A 26,937-nucleotide genomic window follows, 5' to 3' on the forward strand; every position below is an offset into this window, starting at 1 on the left:
ACAGAACACCAGGTCGAAATAAGATTTATACTGCCTCCCTGACGGGTAGTTAAAGTCTTTTAGTAATAGTTCCACTGGACAAGGGCTGAAGGGCATCGTCAGAACAATGTGCATTAGAATTATTATGACAAATAATCCAAATATTGCAGCCAGTCCGAGTAAGATGTCACACCCGAACTTCTAAGCAATGCTACACTCCTGTTCCCCTTGGAGTAGATATGATATTCACAGTTTTCTCATCTACAAGCACTAAACTAACATTTCCAATGTATTTTTAATCAAAAGAAGCCAAAACTTAGTCTTCCATATCATCATATATCATAACAACAATACTATAGATGGGGATGAAAGATCAAATCCCTTTGATTTAGACACTAAACTGGCTCGACTGAATTTACAAGATTTATTCAAGATGCCAAATTTTCTCAAACTTTTTTTCAATTTTCTCCTTGGTAAAAATATGTATGTGCTAAAATAACGTCATAACAGAGTGAAAAGTCACGCTCAATTTGAACGGAAATCAACCCAGTACGACAACAGAACACTTGAGATTCCATTTTTACTTTGAATAACCATATGGACCTTGAGATGATCACATCTAGCATATCACTCGCATCAACAAGAGTGTTACAGTATCGTGACCACCCTGTGGAATCAGCTGCATCCTCTCCGAGCATCTCTCACCTCGGAGAGGTTGCAGCTGATTCCACAGACATGGGACCATCATTCAGTTCTGGTATTATCTCAATAGAACAACTGTTTTAGAAGCTCTGACCTGCTTAGCACAAAATCTTATCACAAATAAAACAGTAAGTATCATAGCACATCAGAAACATATAACAATCAATTTGTTTTTACACATATCCACTTGCTTGATTTAATCTCATTTTTAAAGTTTAAAGTGAAGGTTTATAGCAATGATTCCAGACAAACAATGCCATGACAAAGAACCATGATGATGACTTGACCAAGAATTAAGCCCAATGAACACATTACAAACTGATGACTAGTAGGCCTACTAAACTTCTTCAGTGAACTAGAATCGAAAGACAGGTGAGAAATGTCTGAAGTAACAATACAGAGTCTACTTAAAAGGAAACGATAGGCAGGAGCTTGGTGGTCAAAGTGACTAATATGCACAGGAGGGAGACTCAGTCATGTTGGACTCTGCGATAAATAAATTCCTGAACAAGCCTGAATATTTTATGACACCGTAAGACGGGAGAGACCTCTACTGGTGACTTCATGGAATTTTTATCAGATTTAAATTTCAATCTACTTGGCTCCTGCCTATAGTCTCCATGTACAAGGATATTTTTTTGACCCATTTCAACGATATGCTCTGTAAGGATGACAGATTGTCAAATAGACGCGTCCATTTCACTGACTAAAGTTCGTCAACTTGTAAGTAGAATGCACTTGAACACATTGTCAGAGAATAAATCACAAAGGTTTCTTGCCGAAGTATTTCAGCTGTACGTAAGGAGAGACCATTTCTTGTAGTGACTGTCGAGGTACAGGTGCAGCAGCAACCGGCATGAGTGTTACCATAATACTGAGCAGTCCCATCGTAAATATAATACTGGCTAGAATGAGGCGGAGTTTCTTGCCGGACTTGTCCCACTCTGGTACGTACTGCCACATTTTGTCAAGGAAATGCTCTTTATTTTCCCTGAAAAAGATAAGGTTAATTTCTCATGAAAATAGCGAGAATGGGATGCAAGCAGTCAATGTTAAAAAGAAGCTCAACCAGTAATATGGTTTTTGGATAATAAACCCAGCATTGGTTTCACACAGGAGAACTTTTGTCATGCTCTTAATCAATTCATCACTGGGGTATTATCAATTGATACCTTAAAGGAGAGCCACAAATAAGACAATGTATATTCAACCTACTCATCATCCTCTTCATCTTCTTGGTTATCTTCCATCAAGTTCTCCAGACTATCGCAGAATAATGCCTGCTGCTCTCGGAGATCGTTCAGTTCGGCCGAGATTGATGTGCGCACACCTTGTTCAAAACTGAAACAAATTGAGTGAGGAATTATAAATAAACTGGTACCAATAGGAACACTACATTTTGAAAAGAGAGGGTGCTTCGGTCTTGAGTGAGAAAGTGTATGAGAGTCTTGGAGATAGAAATAGTGATCCCTGGCTGGCTGACTTGTTCCTGTCAAAGTAGCCAACAGGTTTTCCTTTACACTCATGACGTCGAGTCATTTGGGTCACCTCTATTAACTGGGCATGGAGAGAATAGATCAACTCACCCTTTCTGAAAGACTTCTTCCTTTTCATCTAGCTTTGAGTTCGACGTTCGTCTATCATTTGCATTCGTATCTTGTTTCTTGATAGGACTTGGCTTTTTGAGAGCATCATCAGGGCTCAGGGTCATGTGTTTGGTAGTGGCTGGTGCAGGGATCCTGAAAATAACATCATGTTTTTAGACTGGATGCTGACCAAGGCTATGGAGGCTAGTCTCCCAAGCTCATTTGTATGAATCATTATAAAATGTTCATGAAGTTACTTCACCAAGTGCCGGCTACAGCTCTTCCAATCACAACCGTCATTTAGCAAACAGAAAAAAATGTGTCAGACTGAACTTACTTTAGAGGTTCTGGTGTTGTGCTGTCATTGTTTGAAGAGTCAGGCGGAGGAGTTTTAGACCTGTCTTGTGAGGAACGGCGTAAGAATCCTGTGATCGAGTTTGTCAGGGTGGTATTGGCTACAACATTCTGGAAGCGCTGTTTGGGATTCTGCAACGAGGAGAGGGGAGGGGAGATTTAGAGGTCATCAATGAGATGCAATAATGAACACAACTGTTTTAGTCTTACAAACTCCTCTTAACGATGCTGGTTGAAATTGAAAGCATGTAAAATGCCTTTCAACATGTATAAAGGTTCCCCTATTTGAATCCTTGACCACTTGTAAAGTAACAAGAATCTAAGAACCACATGTACATTCCCACTTGATCTAATGTATAAAAATTGATCACAGAAGTAAAAACACGCCCTTGGGGTCTCACGTATTTTAATATCATGAACAGAGAGATATTCAGGGTTCCTGTATCCCTTTGAAACAAACATTTATGGTTATTGAGAGAGGGACATGCTCAGATAAGGATTAAAAAACAACATTTGTTCCATTTTTTGTGGACCACACTGCCAATGGGAGGTTACGAAATGCTCCAACACACAAAAATCAAGGCTATGGCAGACTGGGAAACAGTCTTGCCACCCGGGATGCATCACACTATGAGGACTGTTCACTCAAGGACTGTACATATTACCAAAAAGTGGGATAGCCCAACAGCTAGATGAACACACACATCTTGAGGACGCTCACCTGGGGTTCACTGAACAACAAGTTGGTAAGGCAACACCAGTGAACTTGTACTAGTATGTTGCCCAGTATAACACCAAGAGTTAAGACAACTCTTCGCCGGTACCAGCCAGGAGCCTACCAACAGCTAATGAATATCATTTGGAACCAAGAGCTTACCAGGAGATGTCCCTTCCACATGTATGTTATTGTTCACCCATGCAAACACCAAAAACAACACAGTATCTGACATGCCCCATTGCTAAATTTGGGGTCAGGCAGGTCTAGCCAAATGACACCAACACAACATTGATCCCAAGGGGAGGTCACGACAGCTAAACACCACATACATCTTCTTACCCCATCATCGTCATCATCATCATCATCATCATCATCATCATGATTGTAAGAATAAGGTGGCTCAGAGTTCATTCCAACTTGCTGGCATTGTTCAGTAGAGAAAATCAAACAGCAATTAGGCACCCATGGGATGGCAAGGTGGTGTTAGGGGGTTATGAATGATAGAGTAACACTTATGATGCTCATGGAAAAACAACAACTTCATTCGTACTAATTTGTTATCTAACATATAAATTCACCATTCCCTTTATTCTAAGACAAAGAAACCAGGAGAAAGTGATCTCACTATCAATTCATTCTTCATGCATAGAACATCTAGGGCTTTGTCTATAAACAGAGGGGCAGGCTGGTATGGGGGGGGGGTTGTTGTCAGGATAGCCGCATGCAACCTTGACCTGAATGCTCCCCCATATTCTGATACATGATTTGAAAGCATTAAGGTCGCCAGGAGAGGTTAACATGCAATTCTAAAACACCTTGGTTACAATGTTTCGTTCTAATAATGGATTATGTATTAGCCTCGTTTTGACCGCATAGGTTTTGGAGACACAATCATAAGATAACCTCGATTGGTAGAAAATGTGTCAAAAGCAGATTTTCAGAGGATTATACCTAGTAAAATATACTTGTATCAAGTTTTTGGTGTTTTAGAATAGATATTGATAATTCAAAGTCGGTAATTTGGATGTCTCACGTAACAGCTACTTTCAGCCAACCCGAGACAACCAATACCTCCAGTTCAGTATCAATTCCTTAATAAACCATGCTTTACTTCAAACCCCTTCAACTGATAAAACCAAGCCAAACACATAGTAGAATTGTACAGAAAGGGTCACCTTCCTTTCATTTCAGACTTTGAGGAAGTGGCATATACTAAGGCATTATTGATAGGATACAAATTTCGCGATTAGCCTGGTTTTATATACAACTTTGTGCATACACAATATGAAAACGTCTACCTCGGCCATTGGCACAGGTTTTGTGTTCATGATGTCTTTAACAGTCTTATCCGCCTGAAAACAGCATCAGATAACATAAAAAACAAAATACATGAATGGAAGCTATGTGCGCCATTAAAGCAATTAAAAGAAATGCAAACAGTCTCATGCAGAATTTCATCAGGCATGTCGAGATTGGGAAAAGAGAAGATTTGCACTGAAAACAAGATAGGTTGCGTAAGTTTGACTTTGAGTCCAGATGGGGGGGGGGTGGAGGGGGCAGATTAACACACCAGGGCGAGATCTGATTGTAAAGTTTCAGCAAAGCAACAAAACAACACCTTTCAAAGGGATTAAAGTATCAGCTGCAAATAAACGTAGCCAAATCAGAAGAGAACCCGAAAAATGAAGAGAGGTATAAATATCAGGCAAAGATGGGAAAACCACACCAAAAGTTGCATTCCATAGACCATAGAATTATGTTTTAGCTGCAGGTTTGAGACAATAACTGGTTCATATGCTTATTTTACTCTTCACATGGAGGACTCGCATTACAGCCTAGTTCAATCCTCTTAAAGCTCAACCACCTTCAAAAAGATGTAAACTGACATATAACATTACCTGAGAAAATCGTCTCCATGCACTTGACATCTAATGATAAAGTGACATGCATAGTCAAACACTCAAACATGCAAAGTCAAATTGAAATTCAAGGAAAATTTGCTAACATTTGAAAATATTGTTTCATTGATCAACGCTGCAGCTGTATAAAAACAGATGTGATTGACATGCGTTGACAGCAAATGAACAAACTAGATCTACTGACATCAGAATAAGAAAAGGATCTAATAACACGTTCTAATAAATGCTGCAAGAACTGAAATTATTGAAGGCCACAAAATTCTAGCATGCCACATGCCACGAAAAATTCAAAATGATTTGAGAATACACTTTGAAATCAGTATGCATTCGTACAATGTACACATAAGATTTCTCGTACGTTGCAAAGCGAAGCAAGAAGGACGTCAATTGTAACTTGGACTGTATGTTAGCAGGCAATCCCTGGCCCCCCAAACCCACACTTGTCCATGTAGGCCGCAATTTGCACCGAGTGACATTACAAGATGGTATGCTATAGTAGAGAGGCGAAACTCAAAAAGAGGCCTAGATAAGGTTTTTAAAATCATTTCATGTTAGAGACATGCATCCACTGCAGTAAGGTAGATTATGATGTGCCGCATCCGGCTAGGGTGGATGCCAAGCGTGAATTTTCCAAAAAAGGTCCAAAATTAACCCTTTCCTCGAAATGTCAAAAATCTAAAAATGTGAAATAAAACAGGTGAGGTTTAAAGAAAGTGACATATTTTTTTTATTATTGATCACTTTTGAACAAATCATACATGATCTTGTAGCTTATCAATCGGACTACAAGATCTGATATTTTGTTTTGAGATGCATGTAATCCTAGGGGTCATTAAGGGGTCAAAAGTTCACGTGACCCCTTGAGGGCCCTAAAACAGACCTATTCCACATTCCTCTGCCTAAAATATATTTTCTGCAATGGAAAAGTATTTTTGATCACTGATTCTGAAAGAGGACATGGCTGGGCAGTTTTTAAAACCAAAATAAATCTTCTATGCCTATTGAGTCCGAAGTTATTGAGGGTCAAACATGGCCATTTTTTGAAAAAATTCCCGAAAAATCCTAAATCGCTGTGTTCAACCTGCTACAACATGAATAAGTCTGTTTGGGTTTATAAACATTCTTAATAATATATAATGGCATGTGATCATGCAAAAAGATAATCAATTATATTTAAATGGGCACCCTACCGGGGGGGGGGGGGGCAGGGTTATATTTTTACTTCATGAAGGTTAAAACAGTTAAAAGGGGTCTGGGTTGACTGGCAATTCTGGTAATCAACAAGCATTTGGGTGTAAGTTCATGCAAAAGAAAGGAAAACAGGTCTGTCAACATTGCTTCTTTGGGCAATTAAAAACAAAAGGGTCCCCTCTAGTTCCTTTTTCAGACTGAAGATAGGAGATGATGTTGAAGTCAACATGCTTGTTCCACTTTCACCTGATTTTGCATTTTATACATGAATAAACATAATAAAGCCAAGGTAAGTTTTACTCTTGATATCCATCTACTGTCAGAACAACATAGAATCATAAATGAGATGTTTTCAAAGTTATTATAGGCCCACAGCTCAATAGTGCTAATAGTTTATATGCTATGCTAGAGATGTACACAAGGGCACATAGCATATTATATAACATCTCAATATATACACTAGGGTTTCAAACTGGGTCAGGTCAGATATGGCTTAGCTACTGCCTCATTACCAGTACAGACCATGCAACATGTGCTCAGGGAGCATCAATTAATTCAGATGGGTTTACTCAGTACCTACTTTCACTTTCAGGAGATGGAGGCAAATGCAAATTCATCTAAGAAACGAAAGCAACATGAGCCAGATGAATTTGGGAAGGCAAAGAGAAGGAAGCCAGCTAAAGTGGACAATCCGGAGAAGCAAATGACGCCTGTAGCTGCATTACAAAGCCAGAAAAGGAAACGAGGGGAATCTATTTCACTTCATAAATGCATCATTTGTCAGAAAAGTAAGGTAGAAAAAGTTCGAAAGACGTCTGTTCAAGGTTTGAAGTCATTAAAAGAAGCCTTAACTCTGCGAATCAAATATAACTGTGACAGATATGTTGAAGTGTTGGATAGGTTACAAAGTCCCATAGTTAATATAGATGATCCCTCAATCGAACTATTTACCCACAAAAGCTGTTTCTCATGCTTCACCAGTGCTTCGCATTTGAATCGTTTAAAAACAAAACGGGAACCTTTGATAGAATTTGATGGCGGAGAATGTTCTACTTCCGAGTGTGCCAATAGTGTTCCTGAAAGAGCATCAAGAAGTGTTGTACAAACTACTCGGTGGGAAAAGTGCATATACTGTCAGAAGGACACGTCCGAAACACTCCATCAGGTGTTAACTTCAGAGACATCAGAGAAAATAGTAAGAGCTGTTCAGTCGGGCTCCATGCTTGCATATCGATTAGGTGGGATTTCTGACCTCATAGCTAGAGAAGTGAAGTACCATTTGAGGTGTTACGTGAAGTTCTTCCGAGACATTGACAAAGCTGGCTTCAATAAAAGTGAACAAAACACTTTTGATGAAGCTTGTTTCAGTACAACTGTTCAAGAACTTGAACGAGGGCTGAATTCAGGACACATATTTTCTGTGAAAAGTGTTTGGGATCGATACTGTGAGCTATTAAGCCAAACTGAAACTCCGACGCCGGATAAGTCCGCGAATATCCTTCGAGAATTCAGGATCCAGTTGAAATCAGCATGCAAGGTGGGACTTGAGTTTGTAGCAAGTGCAGGGAAAAAAGACTCTCTTTTGATTCTTCCTGAGGTGTCAAAAGACATCTTAGTTAATGCACTAAAGAACTGTACCGATAACAAAGATGTGACCGAAGCGGAAAATGTGTTACTTCGGACATTCTGTACAACAAACAACAATGCTGACTTGTTTAGGACTATATACCATTTGTGTAGCAAAGTCAAAATGGACTTAAAATATTATGTTGGCCATAGTACATATGATAACATTGATAAGGTAAATGCAGAAGCCATTATACCACCCTCATTATTCTTGTTAGTGAGCATGATATTAGGCGAAAACGAGGATTCAGAACATTTCGAAAAAATCCTAAGTATTTCTCAAGATATAATATACACTGCATCGAAAGGAAGAAAATTGACCCCAAAACATATAGGCCTTGGAACTACAATTCATCATGCAACACGTAGTAAGTATCTTGTAGATCTTGTCCATGCTGCTGGACACTGTGTTAGTTATGAATGTGTACAGAAGATTGATACAAGTATAGCGAAATCGGAGTTGGACAGATATAAGATGAACGACAATGTCGTTGTGCCTCCTAATCTGGTTCCTGGTGATTTTGTGCAATTCACCGCAGATAACATCAATATTCTCGAAGAGACGCTTGATGGCAAAGGACAGTTCAACGGTACGCAATGCGCTGCGTTTCAGCTTGGAGATGGAGTCGGTGGCGAACCCATATTGAATGACAGAGACACGACAATAGGCAAGGACAGATTTCTGAAGACAGCAATTCCATCTGAGTTTCATGAGCTGTTATTTTCCAATTATGAAAGCAGCAAACGTCCATCACCAATTCTTCCACTGGTTGATCAAGACTGGTACAAGGTCAATGATACGAATGACGCCATTGTTGAATCGAAGTGCAAGGACTTAGCATGGGTCCAGTGCCGTTTGATAAATGACAGCGATCAAGCTATTCCTGCCTGGACTGGGTTCAATCAGATAGTGTCAAATGTAGAGTCGAAGGTAGTCAGGGTAGGGTATATGCCCATCATCCCTGCTCCAGCAGATGATATGGATACTGTGTATACCGTGCTGTCAAGATGCAAGTATATATCTGAATCCTTGGGCCAACAATATACGATAATAACATTTGATCAAGCGCTTTACTGCCGTGCTAAAGAGATTGTATGGCTGAAAGAGGATGAGTTTAAAAACACAATAATACGACTGGGAGGATTCCACACTGCTATGAATTTTATGAAGGCCATTGGGGAACACCTCGAATCATCAGGGCTGAAGGATGTTTGGGTAGAAAGTGGCGTATTTGGTGAGAATACAGCAGGGCACATGATGGATGGTAAAGCGTACAACAAGGCCATACGTGGACACAAGCTAGCAGTCGAAGCTCTGTGGAGGATTCTGTGGGACCGGTTTCAGAAATGGGCAGACGCGAACAACAAAGAAATAGATAGTGAGGTACAATCAGTAGCTGACCAAATAGCTACTGCCTTCAAAGATCGTAACATGGAAGTTGCGGAATCCGAATTCGAGAGACTGGTAACACTGAACCATGAAGTCTTACGCATGATAGAAGAGTTTGAAGATGATCAAGTTGGCAAGCCTACTTTTAATTATTGGAGAAATTATATGGACATGGTGTCAATCCTCCTTGGTTTTATTCGCGCCGAAAGAGAGGGGAAATGGGAACTCTACTTGTCAACATTTGCTAGAATGATTCCTTGGTTTTCTGCGTACGGCCATACTAACTATTCGAGATGGGGGCCTGTATATCTCGCAGACATGCGCCAGCTTGAAACGTCTGCTCCAAGTATTCATCAGGAGTTTATTGCAGGCAGATTTAGTGTGAAACGGACCAACAAAAAATTCTGTCAGATTGCTGTTGACCAAGCATTAGAACACATCAACAGAGTGTCCAAAGGTAGTGGTGGAATCATTGGAATCACGAGACGGGACTCTGCGAGAGACAAATGGTGCCTCACCTACAACGAGAAGGCAAGGATAGCCGATGCAACCTTGCGCATGTTTGATCTCAATGTCGAGGAAGATGTTGATGCAGAGTGGTGCCACTCTGACTCGGGCCCAACGCGACTCAAGCGAGATGAAGAAGATGTCACAAAAATCATGAATGAATTCCGAAGGTTCCGAAAGCGACGAATTGGCCGGAGACCTTATTTGCCTAACAACCCGAGATGTTGCACCACAAGACATCGCCAATAACATAGCTTTGGCCTTTGAGACGGGAGTGTCACAAGTCCAGGAGTTTGTTTCTACCCGCCTCATAGACAAATCAACTGATTTCTTTGCCAAGATACCACGAAACAAGATAAAAAATCTTGGTTCAATGTACAATGTAAAGGTCAAAGCTGACAAAGGGAAAGAACAAGTTGTCAAAGCCGACAGGGACTTGCTGAGGAGACTTTTTGTGGCATCACAGAGTGGGAGAGAGATTGACTTAGGTAATGTGTTACAGCACGAACTATCCCCTGTGCCACGAGCCTTGGCAGGAACAAGTGGTAAACTCAACTCGACCGTTAAATCACAGTTGGGTGACTTGCTAACTGTGGGTGCAACTATTAAGAACAAGCTGCCACCAAGTAGGGCAAAAACATGTCTACTAGTTGATGCACCAGCTCTCATTCAGGCAATTGGAAAGCCCGACAATGCTAAGACCTTTGGAGACCTTGGTGATGTGTTTAGCAACAATATACTCTCTCGTTTTGGTTCACAGTATTCAAGGGTGGACGTCATCTTCGATCGTTACCTGGATACATCAATTAAGTCAGGTACCCGTGACCAGCGAACTGGCAAGGTCCGGCCAATTAGGAGAGTGATTGACTCCAAGGAAGTGAAACTTCCCCAAAACTGGAAACAATTCATCAGTTTGCCTGAAAATAAGGCTCAGCTAGCATCCTTCTTGTCAACTTCACTCATTGAAAAAGCAACAGATACATTGTCACAGGACCACGAACTTGTGATTGCTGGCGGATTCCCAGACCCTCTAGAAACTTGGTCGTCACATCGTACACGAGACCTTAGTTTGATACAGTCGAATCATGAGGAGGCAGATACGCGCCTAATATTGCACGCTAAGGATGCCCATGTCAACGGCTATGTGAGGAGCGTTCTCCTATGCAGAGATACAGATGTGCTTGTGCTCGCACTGGGGTTTCGAGATAAACTGACACCAGAGATTTGGATATCTTCAGGGACATCACAGAAAAGAACATTTATTCCTGTTCACAGCATTGACCTTCCCGCCTCCGTGATTGATAATGTCATTGCATTTCATGCGATAACAGGGTGCGACACTACTAGCCAATTTGCTGGCAAAGGAAAGAAAACGGCATGGAAGATTTACCTCAAGTGTCCACACCTACTAAACCAACTTGGATGCAAGGAACTCTCCCAGGAAGCCGTATCAGGAGCAGAGGAGTTCGCCTGCAGGCTATATGTTGACACTGATGAGCCATCAAAATCAATCAATGACGTTCGGATTGAAATATTTGTCAAGGGTAAGAAATCCCTTGAAGCCCTCCCACCAACGAAGGATGCACTTCAGAAGCATATTGAGCGTGCGAATTACCAGTGCCTGGTATGGAGGCAGTCAATAACTCCAACTCAAGATTTGCCTTGTCCTTCAACCTGTGGCTGGTCTTTCAAAGACGGGACACTTATTCCGGAGCTCATGACCTTGGAACCAGTTCCAAAAGTATGCAAAGAATTGACATCGTGCTCATGCACAACTGGGTGTCAACCAAAAAGATGTGGTTGCAAAAAACTACGATTCAAGCGTTGCACCAGTGCTTGCAGTTGTCATGGTTCATGTAATTCTGAGGATGACAATGAACCTCTGTGAGACAAGTTTCAGATATACAGTTTGGGCATTGAGATTTATGAGTTCATAACTTGACACGACTCCCATTGCCATACGATTTGTTACATGTAGCCTGTAATTGAGTTTTGAATTTTACCCTGCCCCCCCCCCCCCCCGGGGGGGGGGGGACCCATTTAACTATAATTGATTATCTTTTTGCATAATCACATGCCATTATATGTTATTATTAAGAATGTTTAAAAACCCAAACAGACTTATTCACGTTGTAGCAGGTTGAACACAGCGATTTAGGATTTTTCGGGAATTTTTGCATTTTTTCAAAAAATGGCCATGTTTGACCCTCAATAACTTCGGACTCAATAGGCATAGAAGATTTATTTTGGTTTTAAAAACTGCCCAGCCATGTCCTCTTTCAGAATCAGTGATCAAAAATACTTTTCCATTGCAGAAAATATATTTTAGGCAGAGGAATGTGGAATAGGTCTGTTTTTAGGGCCCTCAAGGGGTCACGTGACCTTTTGACCCCAAAATGACTCCTAGGATTACATGTATCTCAAAACAAAATATCAGATCTTGTAGTCCGATTGATAAGCTACAAGATCATGTATGATTTGTTCAAAAGTGATCAATAATAAAAAAAATATGTCACTTTCTTTAAACCTCACCTGTTTTATTTCACATTTTTAGATTTTTGACATTTTGAGGAAAGGGTTAATTTTGGACCCTTTTTTGGAAAATTCACGCTTGGCATCCACCCTAACCGGATGCGGCACATCATAATCTACCTTACTGCAGTGGATGCATGTCTCTAACATGAAATGATTTTAAAAATCTGAATTTGTGATTTCGCCCCTCTACTACTACATCATATTGACCTTTGTTATGCCAACCTGCATCATGTTTATCAAATGCCCAACCCATCGTTTATATTAGCTTATATACTTACTAGGTTTCCACTAGATGAACCAAGACTACCAAATAAACGTGGAAATGCTGCGACGCTTGCTCGACGTTTACCCGCCTGGAGAAAAGAGGAAAACATTTATCAAGAAACGAGATGAAGAAGATGTACTTCGAGTTCAATTGTAACATTCTCGTATCACCTTCTAGAATTAGCAAATGTATCATATTTCAACAAGAGCCTGATAGAATAGGTAGTGGAGTGCTTCAAATAGCATTGTAATCAGGAGCTCATAAGTTCAACATTTTACATCTTAAGATTGAATAACTCTGCCAGCCTCTATAGATGCAGGAGTAAGGGGACCAAATTCATCTACTGAGAATATGAGGGTATAAAATGCAAGGGGATGGACCAGCTTCCTTTTACTGGGAGTGACTAGATCCTTCTAGTCACTGCATGCCTTGGATAACAGGATAAGTTCAAGCAGAATATTACAAGCAGCTAAATCTTTTAACTTCTCAACACCATTGGCTCAGCAACATTCACACAAGGCGTTAGCCTCTTCCACACACCCATAGAAAATAACATCAAAAGGGTCTTGGAAATGATAAATGAGACTTTTGATCTTCCTAGTGTCACAAACCTTTTTCAAAAGCTTAAGACAACCTGCACTTTAAAGGAAAACAGGGCCTCATTTTAAGCAGATCATTCTATGAAACCCCTATGTTCATGCAAGTTTTTAGTCACACAGAGAGTGCAATCATGCTGATCTACGGTGTATTACCTCATCTAACTGGGAAGATGCAGAGGACTGGCCCAAACGAGACGAGGTGAGGGCTCCGGTGTGGTTTCGTAGGTGTGAATGGTGACCACTCTAGGGAAACAACCATCAGAAAGCATGGATTAGACAGGGTCGCACTCTATGGTTCTCCTTCATATCCAGTGCCTCCTATAGTAGTTGTGATAGGTAACCTATTTGGGGAACTGTCTCAAACTTTCAGAGTACGATGCAGTTCCATTAATTTTGGAGTTACAGTGGTTGCTACGTTCTAATCCAAAGATGTCTAGTTTTTCTTTGTGCTCAGTCATGCAAATATTTCATACTATTTGGGGTTGGGGGAGCACTGGATAGTTTGGACAACCATTCTTGTCACAATAGAACCAGGACAAATGATGACTGGTTCAAAGCTCTAAAATGTCTAAGAATTGTTGATGTTTTCCTTGTTCTTTGGTGACAAAGGGAGGCAGCGGCCAATCGAATCTGCCAGGGGGTGCAGTTAACCATGTTCCTTTTCAGGTCGTCTCAGACATTTTAGGCCTTGAATTGCACAACAGGTGAACAACACCTGAGAAACAGACAAAAGACAACATCGAGGGATGGGGAGAAATCATTCACACTCATCATTTAAGATTTTGCGGATTAAACAGGATGACATCCATTTTAGAAATATATACAAAATGTACACAAACGGTGTAAAGTGACAAAACAGGAGTACGAGAAATGAATCATCCAACACTCAGTCATGCACACCAGAGAAATACAGTTCAAATCACAATTGTCATCAGGACGGATGTCAATTGTGATTTGGACTGTAATGGAGAACTTATTAAAAGTATCAGAAATCAAGCACCATTTCATTTTCCAGAAAATAATAAGATCCATGATAAATCAGGTGTGTCTCAGGGGAAAATGAAGTGAACAAATGATCATTGGGGGAATGAATTGAAAATAATTCAATAAAATAAAGAAAACACCCAAAAATTCTCAGAAAATCATTGTGAGAGACACGATGAACTCATTGAACTTCACCTTGTTGCAGAGGGATTCAATTATGAAAAGGTTGGTCAAAAAGTTTTAAAAGACACAGAAAATAATCATAGGGTGATAATCATCGGAGTTAATAATCAGCAAGTTAAAATTTCTGTTACTGTTACCAGACAATCTGGACATTTTATATCATGAAGTTTTACTGTTGACACACCACTTCGAGCTGAATCAAGATGATTAATGTTAAAGAATCGTTAATTTGAAAGCAATTCGGAAGAAAATTAAAGTTTCATATTACCTTTCCTTGTGCACCTGCAATGGATAATGATCTCTTCGTGAGTGGTGAATCTAGAAAGACAACGAGAACAGGAACACACGTGAACAACATGCAGGATGGAAAGCAGTGAACAACAAACATGCATGAATATCAAACACTTCAGATGCTATACAAATGTGAATGTGGAGGAAGGGTCATAGATCATACCAGGAAACTTTCATTCAGCCAAAGAAACAGGTTTAAAGTGTATAGGAGAATACTGTAAGTCCAGTAAATAACATCAGCGCCATGCGTTAGAGATTAAAAATGCAAAATTGGCAAGACTAAGGTTGAGTGCAATGATAACAGACATGATGTCATTTTACTGCATGATTCGAAATAACGATGTTGTCGCAAGACACATGCAGTTTGAATGTGAACAATTCATATCCAATTGGAAATTTATTTCAATACAAGATTTGACAATTTCAAGATTGCTCAAGTGAGCCTGATTGACGAAAATTGGAAAGTTAATGGACACTGAAACCGACATTGATATTTGTCAGGGGGTTTGAAAACTGAATAAAACCCCCCACGTTTTGTTAACAGATTGCAGGCCAAAATGATTAAAAAAGGTTTCCAGGGCTTGTCTGAATGCTTACCGAAATCTGCCGCGGCACCTGGTGGAAGTATTCTATTTTCTTGAAGTAACTTCCTGCAAGGAGAACATGTGCAATGGTAGAAAGAGAAACTTGCCCTCATAATGACCTTGAAAAGTATGTCATCATACTGTGCTCCAGCAGGCAGAAAGTAGGTCAATAGAATTTACATCAAGTTTCGGTTGAGCTTGTTGATTGCTGAAACAGTTTAGTGCTACACAGAACAATTAGTTATCAAAGTGCTATATATTACCTAGTTTCCTCGAGTTCCTGATGTTCTCGTTCATAAAGCAGTCGCAGCCTGTCCACATGAGTGACCATAATCTCAATAGCACGATTCATACGGTCCTCCTACAAAACAAGGCATATGAAAGGTTACAATACATCATACAGGGCATGCATGCAATCGACACGTGTGACCCGCCAGTTGCAACAAAAAAACAATTCTCGAAGTCAGGACGTCTAAAGGCTGCCTCTGATCAAGTAGATACTTCATTTACTGTATGTTTTTCAAAGGAGGCTGATTGCTGGTGACCCAACACCAATCTTATTGCTATACTAGATGGTGCCAAATTAACAGGTTAATGCATTAGAATTTCTAAGTGCATATCCATTAGCAAAATCAGGCACCCAGAACTAACTCACTCTTGTCATTGCCTTGGTGGTCAAGATGTGCAATGATAAGTTTCTTGTCATGGTTATTGGAGATTCCTGTGAGAAGGTGCATGTACTGCTATCAAGCCAACAGCTTTTTCAACTATTGTTACTGTGTCATAACTTAAATGAAGGATTGTGTGATGGTTATAGGTGTACATTATCGGATACTCGTAATCAAATTGTTATAAGCAACAGGTGGGGACTAAAATTTGCTTCTTACTGTGATGATAAACATGAAAATGAATTTAGCAGGCTTGTCCTAGAACACAAGAGAAAGCAACAGAAATGAAAATAAAAGGTCTCGACTCTAAAGCCCAGGGTCAAAGCCACTTGACCCTACCGACTCAATGCTGTGCCAAGCTGATGAGTTTGGAATCTTCTTGGACTTTGCTTGCCATGCGCCACTGACGCGCCAATGATGCGATTTACGGGATATAAATTCTGCAATTCTGCTCCAAAAAAGTCACCCTGAATTTAAACTCTCATTGCTGGGAGTTTTCTTTACCTGTTGTACAGCACCATGCAGCTCTGCCCGACTCGATACTCTGGCTGTTGACTGTTCTAGCACCTCGATGTGTTGCTGGAGTTTCGTCACGACCTCCCGACACTCGGCATCAGCGCAAAACTGACCAAGATCCTACAAGACAAAGGATACTGAACATCAGTCGATCCACAAAAGGGTCACATAAGGTGTCATACATGTAGCATATAAAATGGCAAGAACAAAGTTCAACTGAAAATACTTAATACAGGTCTGGCAATTTCAATAGCATCACAATTTCTTTCAAGTTCAGCAATTTTAATTGCAAATGCCACGTTATCTTCCAGGTTTGATGATAAAAAAGTGTGATAAACGGCCACATATTTCATTCAGGCCCACTAGTAAATGGCTTTTCTTTTACCTTAATCGTTTTTCTAATTCCCTCCAACTCCTTGTCGACGTTCTGTTCGGCCATATCTCTTGCCCGCTCCTGCAGCTGCTTCCTCTGTTCCAACGTCTGCTTGTCTGTTTTAAATGCTAACGAGAGTGAGGCAAACTTCTCCTGTGAAGACAACGCAAATTCAAAGCGTGAATTTATAAAATGACCTATTGCTTGTGGATTTGAATATAAATCACAGATGATTGAACTAATGATTGCTTAGTGGGCTAAGTGAGGATTTGGCATCTAATAATTACATCTACTTACCTCTAGTTCTTCTTCACTTAGCTTGTCAGGACTGTAACGAAAAAAGAAGAGAAAACATGAATTTGTGTTGTCTATTAATTCAGTCGAAGATGAAAGAGGGCACTGCTTTGGCTGAAATGATGTGAAGGTATATCATTATCATATTCTGTGGTGAAGATGTCTCCCTCCCTCTCTTTCTCTCAGAGGTAAATGAGATGTCTTGGAATGTCTTAGAATGCAAGCCTGTAATGCCATTGTGCTCAGTCTGCAGCAGCTTCCTCAAGGTGTCCGCCGACACCTGCAGTTGCTGAATCCAGCTTTAGTGTACCTCCAACCATCTCATCCTGGTTCTTCCTCAATGACATTAAACCACATCATTATATGTGTCAGGCAAAGGTAGAAGTCAATGTAGAGAAGATGCAAATCCTACAGTCCCTATTTGTAAGAAATGACATTGGTCACCTCCAGCTCCCAACCCACCCAGGAAAACCTTTACAAAGTTCTATTCTCATGCGATGCAGATAATCAAATTTGTAGAACAATTCTATAAGCGGTAAAAGATGATCTTTGTGAAAAATACCACATTAGCGCCATTTGGTGTCACCGATGATTAGACCTGGAGGCAGATCTGCCCACGTAGTATGACCGTCCTGGTTGAATGTGTTAGGTGGTATTATAGCGTCAAAGTAATTTGCAGTTACAAAGACATCTTCCAGTGCTATTAGGATCAAAGCTCACCATAAAGCTCTATGAGAAATGATTTCTTTCATTAATCACGGAATGTTTTTTAAGTTTGAATTAATGACTATAATTATCATAAACTACTAGCTGCAACGTTAATCCAAATTTACGACGACAATTAGCAAATTAGGCTGCTACATTTTCTGTAACATGTTTAACGGCACCATAAACCACTAAAAGCCATCTTTTCACTAATCATTCGATGGCGTATTGCTGTATTGCAACCATCAGAAGTTATTACCAGCGACTGGCAATTGGCGTCCCGGAAGATAAGATGGTGTGATGGCTCCCATGGTGACTATCATCCCTGTCACCGTCTCATTGCATAAAACATGTTTAATGAAGATTCTGGCAAGAATAGTCTTCTAAGCAGCAGTAAAAGAGCTGGAATTAGCACCTGTTATCTTATTAAGCCAACACCTTCATTTAAATGGCCTCTCGCTGTGGCATTTTTTCCCCAGAACTTATCAATATAAAGCAGAAGACAAATTTCTCCATCGGTTACAGGCCTTTCAGGCATCAAGATGATTGAATCTGATCCCACCACAAAGTGAACCTACAGCGTGAATTCAGCTTTCATAACGCAATGCCAATGATTGGAGGAAAGAAACATAAGCCTTGCCAAAATATTCATCTTCCAGCAAGAATTGGCTTCTTTGATTAGCCAATGCAACGCCATACATCAAAGTTGAACCTTACCCTCATTTTTCATAAACACCTCCCAAAAGTCCCATCAAATGTTCTAATGCATATTTGTTAACGTCAGCGTATCAAGAGGTTTTTCGCTTCTCTGCAATATTCTACAGTTATTGATGAGGCACTTGGGCGACCAGACCATGTTCCCAATCTCGAGCTAGTCCCCACAGAACCATCACCAATGGCACGGTAATCCTTCATCAATGTGGATTATAAAGCTGTATGTATTTCCTTATCAACAATGCATGTATAGAGTTGTCAACTGGTATCGTCTCTATGAGAGGGGGGATTTTTCCCTTTTTAACACTCAAAAACAGTGTTTTGAGAACTGATAATGGTTTAACCCTTTTTCTGCATCCGTATCGCACAAGGTTCTACAGGCAAAGGAGGACTTTAAAAGTCAAATAAACTGGCATAATGGCGTCACAGTATATCAGCTGGATTGATATTGCTGTTGTTAGCAATGCCTGGGTCATACTTACATGCTATCATCTTCAACTCTATTTCTGACATTTCCTTACTCATTTCCCTGATAAGCTAAAATGTGATGGTGTGATCCACCAACCCGATTTGCCATTTGTAGCTGATTCAATCAGTGACGGTGATCCATGTTCCTCAGTGGCATGATGCCGCCTTGATTGCCTCGATTTGTTTACCTTTGCGGGAAGTACTGGTGGAAGCGAGACAGAGCCTTTACAAGGGGATATGGTACAACTCTGTCTAAAGAACAGCTCAAGCTACCCTCAACTAAGCCTTTTACATCCCTTGTGGCATGGTAAATATCCTCTAATTGGCCCGGGAGCCCTTTGATGCCATAATGCCAAAGGTTATGGAGCTGAGTCTCTGAATGGTGCAAATATCATGTGAGTTGCCAGCCGTCATTATGGGTGATTTGTGCCTAGGGGACACAGCTGGGTTCAGGGTACTCATCATGGTTCTATAGTGAAGAATGATCATCGGATCTGAATAGGCCATGGATATGGGCAAAGCCTTATCAAACACCCAGGACATAACTGCGCAATATTTTGTTGAGCACTATCATTATGCAACAACGAACACAACATTTGTCTGACCCAAGTGTGGCTTTTATCATTCCAAATGTAGTCATTACTTACACCTAATTTGTATTCATTATGAAAGAAAAAAAGTTACACCACAGAGAAATTTCAAATCTATGACTAAGCAGCATTCGGCGATATTGCCAATAATGTCACCAGCAAATGCAGCACGCCACCCAATCCTTTGCACCCATTTTTACCACCCTGCTACACTCTCTTTCCCATTACCAACATAATTCCACAAACGCAACACAACACGGTTCAAATTTAAAACCGTCATCCAATTCTGTAATCCAGTTACGGACTTGGAAACTTTTTTACGCAGCTTGAGACTGAATGTATCAGACATTTCAAAGTGAACATTTCCTTCAATCAAAGTTCCCCTGACACTCACTCCCTTGCACCCTGTAACTAAAGGAGTAAGACTTTTCCTCATGGCTGATACAAAATCAATCTACTTTATCAGCTTTCACCAAATGTCCATTTCCGGCAACACCACTCCTGAAGTAACATCCAATTTCTGTGGTATATCTCATGTTAGCAGTAAGATATCAATTTGGTAAGTAATTTCGAGATGATGGGAAGATGGAATTGACTATTCCTTTCACATCATATTGGTTGTCATCTGCCGCACCCAGAGCACTGATGCCCATGGCTTGGTGATTGGATCACCGCTCAGGCACCCCCCCCCCCCCCCCCGGGTCATGTTTTCACGTGCACTCAGATTGGTTTCAAGCAAGTCAATCCCTGCTTCAATACACCCACTATTCGCCAGAGAACTAAAACAAGCATTGCAGTATCAGCCTCAAATGACATCTGACATGGAAATGCAATGCATGCCCCACTTTTTCTGGCTCCTGAGTCCCCCCTGGCATAATACCCAACACATCATGCAGCAATACACCTCCTTTCCCCGACTTGGCCTTGTGTCTTCATTAGCCAAATCACATTTACCCTGTTTGCAGTTGCAACCAAAAAAGCAGATCGGCATCATATCAAGCAGAAACCTTCCTCCTTCGAGTGAATGCCGCGTAGCTTGTGGTGTGAAAACACCCTCGAGGAGTAATTGGATTCTATTGGTAAAGAATTCTCAGTCTTTAAGTTCATCCTGATCTTGTGTTCACGCAAACTTCATTTTCTTCACTGCGATGGAAACATAAGACAGGGTTATTGCTATCGTTATTACTCTTGGGTAATTTACTTTTTTGGGTAAAAAATCTTGTATCGAGTTAGCAAATATTCTGAGCCAAGACACAAATCACATTGCTCTTGAAAAATCCCATTTTAATCAAAGCGAATGATTGGAATTGAAAAAAAATCAGCATTACTATACTGTAAACACGGTATCACTTCAATATTGATTGCAGTTGACAAGCTTCAACTGATACTCTCTTTTACAAGCTTGGCAGTCTCAATAAGTGCGTGGCTGAATATATTGTGTTGGAAGCTTAGAAGAGCAAGACGGCTCTAAGATTGAATAGAGACGTCAGAATCAAAGCCCGGGTAAATAATAGTTCAAAAGCATGGTGTTCTGAGGATATAGACAAAGGCATTACTATCATCAATGTGGTCCATTAGCAGCGCAACAAAGACAATTCATTGGCTAGGACACATACAAGAGGATGAGACTTGCAGATCAGTAACTGGTCTCAAACTGAATGACAGGTGGTTGCTTGTCCTGCTTTTCTGAAATCGACAGAACTGGCCGCAATAAATGACGCTGAAATACATTAAAGACTGCTAGTTACCAGACAATTAGGACCAAGCCAGCTGTAATCAGCCTTAAAGTACCCTTCTATAGATATGATTATTACACACGTCATATTTGATCTCAGTACGTGTCAATTACAATAGTAACTGCAAGACGTATTTCACCGTCTGAAGACGCAGGCGTGTTAGCAGGCAAAATCCGATACTGGAAATCGCTCAACTTTTGTAGGCGTCTTAATTTATGCAAATTTTGCAAATAACCGTCATTCGTAAGAACTTAAATTTTGATTCTAATAGAAATTGTGAAAATTTTTGTTTTCTTAGTAATTTTCAAGAATAGCAAGAATAAGTTGGCACGATAATTTTGCGGTTTACAGAAGCTAGTATGTATATATACTTGAGACTGTGTGACTTGAATTTCTACTTGAGAAGACCAGGAGACTTGGCAGTGTTCCCTTATCTTGGTGGCAGGGCAGTCGCTTCAATATTCCTTCTGTCAGTGTTCCCTTATCCTGATGCCAGGCAATCGCCTAAATATTCTTTTGGGAAATCATCCTGTTTCTGGGCTCAACATGACGGCGAGATTACACAATGCATGGGCAATTACAATAGCCAGATATGCCTGGATTTGGAAGATTCAGTGGGGAGTTAACCACTGATTGAAGTCGTATTGTGCATATTTATGAAGGTATTGGGACTATGAGAGAATGCTAAACATGATTTTAAAAATTCATTGCTTTAATGTTGCGGCAAAAATTATCAGCTCTTTCAGCCTGTAAGTAACTCATTTCGTGCCTTTATTCAGATGACAACTATCATCCTCTTTGATCCACCTCCAACTTCAAACATTCTTGAAAAAATGTTTAAAAAGCCTGCTGGAAATGTTGTCTTAATGGCAAATCATCAAGAGGGATCTGTTTCATTTGAGTCTGAAGTGAGTGGGATAGATGACAAGCACAATAGAATTAAGCACTAAAGAAGAAGCCATCACTAAGAACAGGTAGAAAAGAACTATACTAGGAGACAGGGTAAACAAACTACAAACTTACCCTTTTGCCTTCAAGGCCTGCATTACCAACTGATGGAAGGCTGACATTCTGGAAGCCTGCGTTTTCGCCAGTCAATTTTATATCACAGTTACAGCACAACCATACGCATAGAGAATCCGATAATCCAATGCTTCTCTGTAAAGAGGGTACTGCTATTGTGTGTCCATGTCCATAGGGGAGCACCAAAAAAACATGCTAGTTGCTGAGCGGAAAAAAAATATTGGAAAACTCTTCGAACGTAACCTGAAACCAAGATGTGCTGATAGCTCAGAATAGCCAAGGCTGTGGTCCATTGGGAGGTTGAGTATATGTATCATGAAGAAGAGACTTCACCAACTTGATGCGAATACAATGGCTCAACGGCAGAGAAAATTATCCAAGAACATATCATGTAGATTTGGTCAGGGAACCGAGCAGCCACAGAACTCTAACTGACAGGAATTTTTGCCGGGGCCAAAGTGGGTAAAGATGACGCTGCTGGGAATCGCCAAAGACCTGAAGCAAACAGCCGATTTTGTTGAAGAGCATGACCTGAGGATATGTTGGTTATTTAACTTCTGAATGTAGAAGAAGAAGAAGCAATCAGAAATTCAATGACCCGGGCCTCTGGATTGACCACATGTTACCCAAAATGTCCACCTAGAAGATTCCTGTCGTCCTAGAAGCTTTCTCCCAACGGTAGGTGATTACCACTGTATCCTAATTTGATTAGACTACAATCCAACCCTATCCACTGGAGCTAAGTGGAGCCTGCACTGACAACCATCCCTGACACTGCCAGTCTCTTGGAATCAATACGCTATCCTGTATGTTCATTAGAGCAACGGTTACTAGATATACACTTGAAATCAACACCCATCAACTGCAACAAAATTGGTGGCAAAAAGTCCTAATGTGAGTGATGTACTGGAAAGCGCCAATGTTTGAATGACTGATCGTGAAACGCCAAGTCTGACACATATCAAGTCCGTAACATGACATGAGGTTCTGAAATATGTGACGCCACCAACTTTTTTCTATGTAACTAATCTGAAAGCGCCTCCTTTTTGGTTCTACAGAAATATGAAACAAAGTAAAAACTTCCAATGAAATACAAATTACTTTGACTTTGACGAATTTTGTGTCGTTCTCTGCGAGTGAACTTTGGAGAAGAGGAAAGAAGTTGGTCAAGGACCTCCTTCTGGTCAGTGTTCATTGATTCTAAATGTCTGGTATCCTAATATCACTGATAGCAGCTTGAGTAATCTATTCCGGTCCACAATGCCAATAATGATCCTTCCCTGTCAGTATCATTCGGTTGGAATCAATACATACGCCATACTATTGCCTACGCAAGTGAAACTATCCCTGATCTACGCCAAGCACTGATCCCCTGAACACGAGAAGAAACAATGCCGATTCCTATCCGAACATGAGTAGAGCTGCTTATATTTACTCTCTCAGTATTGGTGGCAGCCTGACAGAATCAATACGATGCCCGGAGTTATACTGGTCGCCCAAAACAACAAATCTTTCGATTTATGACTTCATATTGTATCATGGTTAATCATCCATCAGACTGTTCCCAATCATCTGACGAGATTTTATAAAATTTGGTCAAGGATCTCACTTGAGTTTATATATTCCATATTACTTTGGCTTTAAGAGAATATGAAAATTCATTACTGCCTCGGGTGATCCTATTTGAATATGTCATGCACGTGTATATCTTGTCAAACATATGAATGGAAGCATTTTAAGCTTGTTTACTTTATAGGCTCAGAGGCCATGCAAGTAATCCGATTTTGAAAACCTTTTAAATGCAAAAGCATTGAAGAGAACAGAAAGTTCACAAAATGGAATATGAAGATTGATAAAGGAACTGATCAAAGTTTGAATTGATCAACAGAAAACACCATTTCCAACCACGAATGGACCACATTATACAGCCATCATCATTTCCAGTCAGTCTGATATCTGAGCCTATCAGATATCTGATGTTTGCCATCTGCCAAACTAATGAACTGACGGAAAAACTGATCCAGTATATTTTGAATTTAATCTGCTGTGTTGACTTGGCGTAGACATGAGGAATGGAGTCAATCTAGTCCATTGAGTTGGTTAAATTAACTTATATGCCCCAGATAAACAAACAAGTAAGCCTATAATCAAGTAAGCCCATTAAAGTTTCCAAAACTTAAGTCTGTTTCAATATGGAAATAACTACAGCAGTGGTAAGGAAAAAAGTCCCACTATAAGAATATCCAGCAGTGGCAAGCAATCCCTCTAGACTGCCCTCTCAACCATTTTGTAAAAATCCGTAGTATTCTGGTCATGCGTGGGAGCAGTAAAACAGTCTGCTGGGACCACGGTCAGGATGGAGATGGCTAACAAAGAAAAGAAAGGAAATGAGGCTTATCTCATGTTGAAGCAGAATGAATCTTCGATGCTCTTTATCAGCAAAAATGGTACATTCTTCTTTTATGTGCATCGGTGTTAGATGATGTTTTTTCAATGGATGTGCCTGCAGTCACACAGATATCATCGAGGTCATTTCAAGAAGTGACCAGGTTGTCTTCTCCTGAATATTACATGGCTTCTTGATGATGATATATCAGCCATTATCGCTCAACGTGACCCCATTTTGATATCATAAACAATTTGTAAGAGTTGGCAGATGATTTGGTTGTGGGGCAGAATGCTGATGATGGTCGTTAATACTAAGATAGATGTGATACAGTCCTGGGTCAATCACCTTTTCACTAAAAAAAATGCAATATCATAATATCACAGCATTTTCTCAAAGTCACCTGAGAATCAGTTACAGGATGATCTTGAAGTAGATAGCCGTTAAGCTCCTGTCAAAAACATATTTTGTTGATGTTTAAATGATTTCACAAATACCCACTGAGAATAACCGAGGCTTGATTGCTTTCCATCTCTTCAGTCTCATATTCATCCCTGTCTATCCGGGTTTATCATCATGATATTATGCATAACCCAGTGAGGAGGAAACTCCGCAGGGGCGAAAGTGATATCTCTGAACCTGTCAGTAATGGCTAATGGCACTGACCTTTAGGTCCAATACGCCCAGCCTGATAAAAATAGAGACCGTTATCAAGTACATCCATGTGACAAGGCCTCGGGCAATTTAGCCTTAGACCAGATTTCTGGATTCTGATCCACCAAGGTCAATACTGACCACTTCCCCAACCTTTTGTCCGACTTTCTGGCCCAATCAAACAGGCAATGGACAACATGCCACAGTCATGCACAGGGCATTATGGCTCAGAGCCCAGTCCCTTTTAAGCAGTAAGATATCATAAAGAATACCCTGGGAATGGAATTCTGTTGAATCTGATGAATAAAACAAGAAACCTCATCCCAGTAATAAACTACCACCTGATGATAACACACAGGATGAATTAAACATTAGATACCTTAAAACCCAGGAGAATGGATAAGTTATCTGATGATAACTTGGTACGTGTGGCTAAATGGACTTGACATTAATAAAGTTTGATTAAAGTATGAAAAAAGACACCACGAATTTGGCTGAATTAGTAAAGTTTTTCAAAAATCCTACCCTTATGAAAGGGTGCAATGGTTTTGGTGAAGAAAATGAACAGAATTGATGGCTTATCTCAATAGGGGGATGGCTCCTCGGTAAAAAATTCTTTGACCTTAAATGGATACATGCATCAAGAAAGGATACCCTATTTAGTTAAATAGATTACCAGTTTTGATGAACATTATACAAACCATATATTTCTCAGTTGTCGGCAGCATAAATGAGTCATAACACTGAATTTCCTGAAAAGTATGCAGATAGTAAAATGTATAATCATTCGCCTTTATACTTCCCTGAAAAGTAAAAACTTCATCTCATAACCAAGATGAAAAGGCTGAAATAACCCACTGTTTGACTGAAAATCATTCTTCAGGAAAAAGAGCATAAAACATGAAGCAAAAAGAAATATATAAAAACATCAGTGAGGAATCTACCACAGAGACATCTAGTTTTATCGTGATGAACAAAACAGACTTCTCCTTGAAACCTTCTCACAGTTGGTGCAAATGCCAAGTTCGACCACTTCACAGGTGCACTCATTTGGCAAAAAGCCGATTTAGGACATAAATGAAGTAATGAAATAGATATATTGCCCTACCTGACTTCACTGTTTTTGTCCACCCCTAACTTTTCAAGGTAGTGATCAGGTAAACTTGGGTAGATGGGGTTTGCTGTTATGTTAATCTCTGCCATCTTGTCCCCGTGGCTCGACCGATCTGAATCCGAATCCATACTGCCTCCGCTTCCCTTCACAGATTCTGTCTCGGATGTCTCCGCCAGCTCTGGCATGGTGACATGTTTCAAACCTCGTTTCTTCAAGTGTTCCTGAATGAGATCAAGCCAAGAGATATTAGAAAATAGTAGAAAATCATCTCGTGCTGATCCGG

At 40.3% G+C, this 26,937-nt stretch overlaps 1 protein-coding gene across 14 annotated transcripts in view; it reads right to left on the reverse strand.

Moving 5' to 3' along the window:
• Nucleotides 1–851: 851 nt before the first annotated feature.
• The window catches only part of LOC135488832 (uncharacterized), a 61,924-nt gene continuing 35,838 nt past the window's right edge, over nt 852–26,937 (reverse strand). For 7 of the 14 annotated variants that reach the window (XM_064773724.1, XM_064773723.1, XM_064773729.1 and 4 more), the window contains 15 exons: nt 26,649–26,875; nt 17,268–17,298; nt 16,983–17,123; nt 16,586–16,717; nt 15,677–15,774; nt 15,427–15,479; nt 14,807–14,856; nt 13,525–13,614; nt 12,786–12,860; nt 5,238–5,267; nt 3,679–3,759; nt 2,605–2,753; nt 2,268–2,420; nt 1,897–2,022; nt 852–1,672 (listed from right to left, as the gene is read on the reverse strand). In XM_064773724.1, the coding sequence (XP_064629794.1) occupies nt 1,444–1,672; nt 1,897–2,022; nt 2,268–2,420; nt 2,605–2,753; nt 3,679–3,759; nt 5,238–5,267; nt 12,786–12,860; nt 13,525–13,614; nt 14,807–14,856; nt 15,427–15,479; nt 15,677–15,774; nt 16,586–16,717; nt 16,983–17,123; nt 17,268–17,298; nt 26,649–26,875 (1,665 nt within the window). In that variant the 3' untranslated portion in view covers nt 852–1,443. Of the gene's footprint in view, nt 1,673–1,896; nt 2,023–2,267; nt 2,421–2,604; nt 2,754–3,678; nt 3,760–4,637; nt 4,692–5,237; nt 5,268–12,785; nt 12,861–13,524; nt 13,615–14,806; nt 14,857–15,426; nt 15,480–15,676; nt 15,775–16,585; nt 16,718–16,982; nt 17,124–17,267; nt 17,299–26,648; nt 26,876–26,937 lie in introns of all 14 variants that reach the window. The other 7 variants (XM_064773725.1, XM_064773732.1, XM_064773730.1 and 4 more) reach the window with 7 other exon arrangements.

This window comes from Lineus longissimus, chromosome 5 (assembly GCF_910592395.1).
Source record: "Lineus longissimus chromosome 5, tnLinLong1.2, whole genome shotgun sequence".
NCBI lineage: Eukaryota > Metazoa > Nemertea > Pilidiophora > Heteronemertea > Lineidae > Lineus > Lineus longissimus.